General features: G+C 42.8%; 1 protein-coding gene across 2 annotated transcripts in view; it reads right to left on the reverse strand.

Annotated features, from left to right (window-relative positions):
- Positions 1-812: 812 nt before the first annotated feature.
- Positions 813-6000, reverse strand: part of LOC106574480 (DIRAS family, GTP-binding RAS-like 1b) — a 13785-nt gene continuing 8597 nt past the window's right edge. For both annotated transcript variants that reach the window (XM_045698954.1, XM_045698953.1), the window contains exon 5: positions 813-6000. This exon is cut by the window's right edge and continues 37 nt beyond it. In XM_045698954.1, coding sequence (XP_045554910.1) covers positions 5855-6000 — 146 coding nt within the window. In that variant the 3' untranslated portion in view covers positions 813-5854.

Raw genomic sequence — 6000 nt, forward strand, 5'->3', positions numbered from 1 at the left:
CGCATCACCTGGGTCACACCACATTCTGACGTGGCAACCGTCACCGTCACTGAGTCGCCATAGCAACCACATTGGGTGAAGAATCCTCAAGCAGATAGAGAAAGAGAGACTGTGCTTTGCAGGCATGCTGTCAGGGAGTGGAGAACAGTATGACACAGTATGAGGCTGCAAGCTGTTGTCATGGTGCGTTCAAGACAACTGGGATCTCTGAAAAGAAACAAGCTCCGATTGGGAAAAATCATGTCATAGAAGTCAGGGCTCTAGGATGATGCCCAAGTTTCTGACTTGTAATTCCGAGTTAGATGACCTTTCCAAATGATTTTTCCCATTCAGAGCTCTTTTTTTTTTGTCTTTTTGGGGGGGTCTTGCGCTCACCGAAATCGGAAGTCTGAGGTCGGAGATTTACTAGTTCCGAGTTGTCTTGAACGCACCATCAGTCCACGTAACCGACCTAGTATCTAACCTGGTTATCTATACCAGGGTATACTCGGTCCTATACACCCTCTGGGTGCACATTTGGGGTTTTGCCCTAGCACTACACAGCTGATTCAAATAACCAGCTTATCATCAAGCTTTGATTATTTTCATCAGCTGTGTAGTGCTAGGGCAAAAAAACTAAAAGTGCGCTCATAGGGGGGCCCAGGACCAAGTTTGGGAAACCTTGATCTATACAATGCAAGACCATGTCAGCCCACTAAGCAAAATCCTAGGTGTTCAATATAAGAGCCAACCGTGGTCATCAGGTCACAGACCAGCTTATCTTTCTGTCATTTCACACACATTGTGAAAGGAAATATCACACAAAAGGCAGATTCTTAACTGTTGTTTTTATTAGGAAAATCCTTTTGCAGATTCGATATGATAATTTCGTCATATACATGATATCTTATAGTTAGGATGCATTGCCACAGTACATTATAGTAGGAAGACTATTGCTAGAATAAATAGCTAGAATAATTCTAATAATAACTATATTAAAAATAAAATAATAAAATGTCTATACATGATCATTATGTTAAAAAAAATGTCCAAACAAAAAACATGTTTACAAAAACAATAAGAGATTAAAAACAGTTACACTTTTCAAACCAAAGACATTATTAATGCAGAAGAATTATAATAATAAAATACAAATATGTTAATTTCACAGTTTGCGTCCTTATTGGTTCTCATGCTGGCTGGGAGGAACACTTATTGGGGCCATGCAGGGAGGGAAGGACAGAGATGGAGGTTAGTAGAACTACACTGCCCAGAAGTCATTGCACCCCTCAGAGGCCCGGTCCAGAAACAACTTGGAGGCACTTCCACGTTTTGTGTTTGGCAGAGCAGACAAGCGTAAACAATATGGTGGAAGTTCCCCAAAGCCTAATAGTTAACCTTGTCCTCTATCCAGTCCCTTCAGGTATTTGAACTGCTAGGGGCTAGGAGTTGTTTCTGGGCTGATAGTATGATCTAGGGGGATGCAAAAATTACAAACTGCATCCTTGGTAGGCTTGAGTTTATAGAACATGTTTCTGATTAACTACACTCAATGAACTACTCTTCCCATAGTCCTTTGTGCCACTTCTCTTCTGCAACATGATCATTGCCCATTTTCCAGCTACATGACTTTCTGATAACACACATCAGTGAAAGGCTGTAGGGTCTTTTTCAGGTAGAAACTACGTAGAACAGACAACTATCTGGCTTGTATAATCTATTCTAGAATCATATCAGCTCTGTTCTGTGTGTTTCTATCTTGGTTTTGATTCAGCCATACAGCAGCCTCTTTGTCCATTCATGAGTCATTATAGGAATGCTCTCTGAACCCATTCCTAACTTGACATACAACAAAATCAGACTTTCACGTAAATCATGTTATTGATATATTTGTGAGGAAAGTCTAGTTTTGTGTGTGGATCTCAAGACAGGATCCAGCACTCTAAACTACACACGTGAAAAAAGAAACCCTCTCATTGGTTCATTTCTGGAGGACTCTGCCCATTTGGGCTCTGGCCAGTCCCCCAGGTGTTCAACCAATGAGGTGAGAGATCTTCCTCAGGGCCCATCCCTTCTCTGATTATAATAACGTTCTGTGGAATCACAGTTGGCAGCTCTATCTTTTCACTCCTAAGAGAACCACACTACCCACAATCCTTTGAGGAGGGCAAAGGGGGCCATGATGTCTCCATTCCCTAACATTTCTAAATCCTCTATCCACCTCCAGCTATATCACTCTAATTGCTATTTACAGCTATCTACAGATGTGGAGTGAAGGGAAGTGGTAAAACTAATAGGAACCGTACAACAGACGGGTTACAGGGTGACACAGTAGTGCAGAAAAAGAGACAATGTGCAAACCTCACGACACCCTATTCCCTATGTAGTGCACTACTTTTGACCAGAATCACATCGGGGGATAGGGTGCCGCATGAGACGCAGATAATGAGGTTTCTGTGGCACAGAGGACTGCTCGCTGTCTGCTTGGTGTGTACTGTGTACAGTACGTGTGTGTATGTGTGTGTGTGTGCATGAGCCTGAGCAGTGTGACTCATGCAGAACGTGTGGGTCATCTCCACAAGGAACCTCTGACAGACACTTCATAAAACCACATTAACACACACACTGAATATTGTGGGAGGATAGGGTAAAGGTGTCTGTGCTGATTCAAACTAACACTATTGAGTGCACTGTACACACACACACACACACACACACACACACACACACACACACACACACACACACACACACACACACACACACACACACACACACACACACACACACACACACACTAGTTTGATACTATTTGATGTAGAACATTTCACATAATTCATTAAAATGTGGGTTATGTCAATCTGATCTGAATAATAGATGACTGTATACTATATTATAGTTCTAGTGTAATACTGCACTATAACACTGTTTTCTAATCAGATACAGGACCTTTTCCTGAGCATGTGATCTGAACAACAACAACTCTGAGCCTTAGCTATAGCCTACAACTGGGGATCAGCGTTTTCCTGGTCAGGGCATGAGGTCAGGAAAACATTTGGGCCATAAATATAACACAGCACATAGCAACACAACGTACCTTCTCAATACCCTATACACAGTGGCCACCAGGGATGGGGACCTTCCTCTTTCTAATTCAGTCTATTCAATTTGCCCATTGTTATTCAATGACAGATTTTTCCTTTCATGAACAGCATTTCAATGAATATTCTGAATTGAAAATGAACTCCAATCCCTGGTTGAAACTCTAATCAATTCCGTGCTTCTTTACTAGAGAGAGATATGAAGGGGTGTTTTCTACTTCTTTGGGTCCAACGGTGTTATTCCAGAAAGACAGTTTAGATCTGGGTTCCCTCACATAGTGTGTTCAAAATGGTACCCTATATAGTGAATTACTTTAGATCAGAGCATATGGGCTCTGGTCAAAAAGTAGTGCACTGTATAGGGAATAGGGTGCCATTTGCGATGCAGCTTAGCCTTTTGTCTGTTTCGTTACAATACCGTGCTATATAACCAATCCACAGCCTTATGGTGACCTTTACACACGTTTAAATACCGTACACTGTACACATTACAAGTCACCTGGAATAATAACTACTGGATAGCTCCTCCCTCCTTCCCCCACCTCTGTTCAAAATATATTGGCCGTTATTTATTCTGCAAGATAGATAACGGAACATGGTAAAACAAAAACAAAACGTCAATCAAATGATTGTGCTTTTAGCTCTCCTGTATAGTAAGAAGTAGGATGACTTTGTCCATAAATGCTGATCTAAGATCAGTTTTGCATTCCCCTCTAATGGTTAAAGTTATGATTTGGGGAGTAAGCTGATCCTAGATCTGCGCTTAGGGGCAACTTCCACCTGGAGTATATATTCTGTACTTTGACAAACAACCTTATTGCTTTACATAAACCAATAGAGGTGTTTGGGACAATAATATAATTACATTTACATAATAATATCACTCCTTTTTCATTTACATACTATGTAGGAATACACTTGGTGAATGACCACTGGTCTCCAAAAAGCGTGTATGTGTGCATTTATCTTTGTGTGTGTGACATTAAGTGCAATGTGATGGTATTTGCATGGCATAAAACTAATCGAGTGTCTTTCCTCCGTCGAGCAGAGTCGTCACTCCATCCTGTCTGTGCTTCTCTGTGTATGAAGAGGATTCAGCTGCTTGGCATGGGAAACACAAGGCCAACAGAAAGGCTCCTCACATGAAACAACAAGGGCCAAAGCCAACCGACGCAAACATTCCCAGTGACATCATCCGCAGTAGTCCCAGTCCAAATCCCACAACAAACTTTTCTAATACCTCTTCACATGTTCCAAGTCCACTCCATCATCCATCCAACCAAAGTCCAACTACCAAGTGTCCCAGGGAGACTTCTTAACATTTCAGTCCAACTACCAAGTGTCCCAGGCAGACTTCTTAACATTTCAGTCCAACTACCAAGTGTCCCAGGTAGACTTCTTAACATTTCAGTCCAACTACCAAGTGTCCCAGGCAGACTTCTTAACATTTCAGTCCAACTACCAAGTGTCCCAGGCAGACTTCTTAACATTTCAGTCCAACTACCAAGTGTCCCAGGCAGACTTCTTAACATTTCAATCCAACTACCAAGTGTCCCAGGCAGACTTAATATTTCAGTCCAACTACCAAGTGTCCCAGGCAGACTTCTTAACATTTCAATCCAACTACCAAGTGTCCCAGGCAGACTTCTTAACATTTCAATCCAACTACCAAGTGTCCCAGGCAGACTTCTTAACATTTCAGTCCAACTACCAAGTGTCCCAGGCAGACTTCTTAATATTTCAGTCCAACTACCAAGTGTCTCAGGCAGACTTCTTAACATTTCAGTCCAACTACCAAGTGTCCCAGGCAGACTTCTTAACATTTCAGTCCAACTACCAAGTGTCTCAGGCAGACTTCTTAACATTTCAGTCCAACTACCAAGTGTCCCAGGCAGACTTCTTAACATTTCAGTCCAACTACCAAGTGTCTCAGGTAGACTTCTTAACATTTCAGTCCAACTACCAAGTGTCCCAGGCAGACTTCTTAACATTTCAGTCCAACTACCAAGTGTCCCAGGCAGACTTCTTAACATTTCAGTCCAACTACCAAGTGTCCCAGGCAGACTTCTTAACATTTCAGTCCAACTACCAAGTGTCCCAGGCAGACTTCTTATTAACATTTCAGTCCAACTACCACATCTTTCTTTCCCGGGTTCTGTTTCCTCGGATTCCAGGTCAGACGTGAACCACGGTCCTTCCCTTGTTTTAACACTGAGCTAAAGTCTTGATCTCACAAGTTCAACGTTTCTCCAGTTCAAATAATGATTTAGAAGCCATTTTGAATGACGAGTTAAGAGGATTCTCCACTTTGCATGATGACAGTTAGACACGGCTAGGGGGTAATACTGTCTGTATCTTTCAGAGGTGCTAGAGAGGGAGGCCATGTATACATAGGATATGTACGTTATGTTGGAGTGTCCCTAGTGTAACATCTAGTGACCTCGCCAAGAGGTTGGGACCTCACGGCGTAATGGCTGAGGTGTTGGACTGATGCAGACAGATGCAGGGTTGCGGGTTGGAGTCGTGTTCAGAATACCCCCCAAATCTTTTCACTACAGTGGGACTGTATGGAGGGTTAGGACCCTGGTCAGGCAGACAGGAAAAGAGAGAGGAGGATACTGAGAGGGAGAGGTATAGAACCCACCAGTGGTCCTCTCTTCACTCTCTTCTCTTTCTCTCCCTCTCCCATTCCTTCTCTTCTATCCTCACACTTTCTGTCTTCCTTGTTACCTCCCTTCCTTCCTTCTCTCCTCTCCATCCCTCTCTCCTCTTCTCTACATCACACTACATTTTCCCTTCAGTCTCTCGGCTCTGGACTGTTTTCCGGACCGTTTCCCGTCGATGTTGAGACTCATGTTTCTCTTCTTGTCCAGGTTGAGCAGCTCCTGGAACAGCTCGGTCACGTTGTGGTTGGTCTTCG

This window comes from Salmo salar, chromosome ssa17, assembly GCF_905237065.1.
Source record: "Salmo salar chromosome ssa17, Ssal_v3.1, whole genome shotgun sequence".
NCBI lineage: Eukaryota > Metazoa > Chordata > Actinopteri > Salmoniformes > Salmonidae > Salmo > Salmo salar.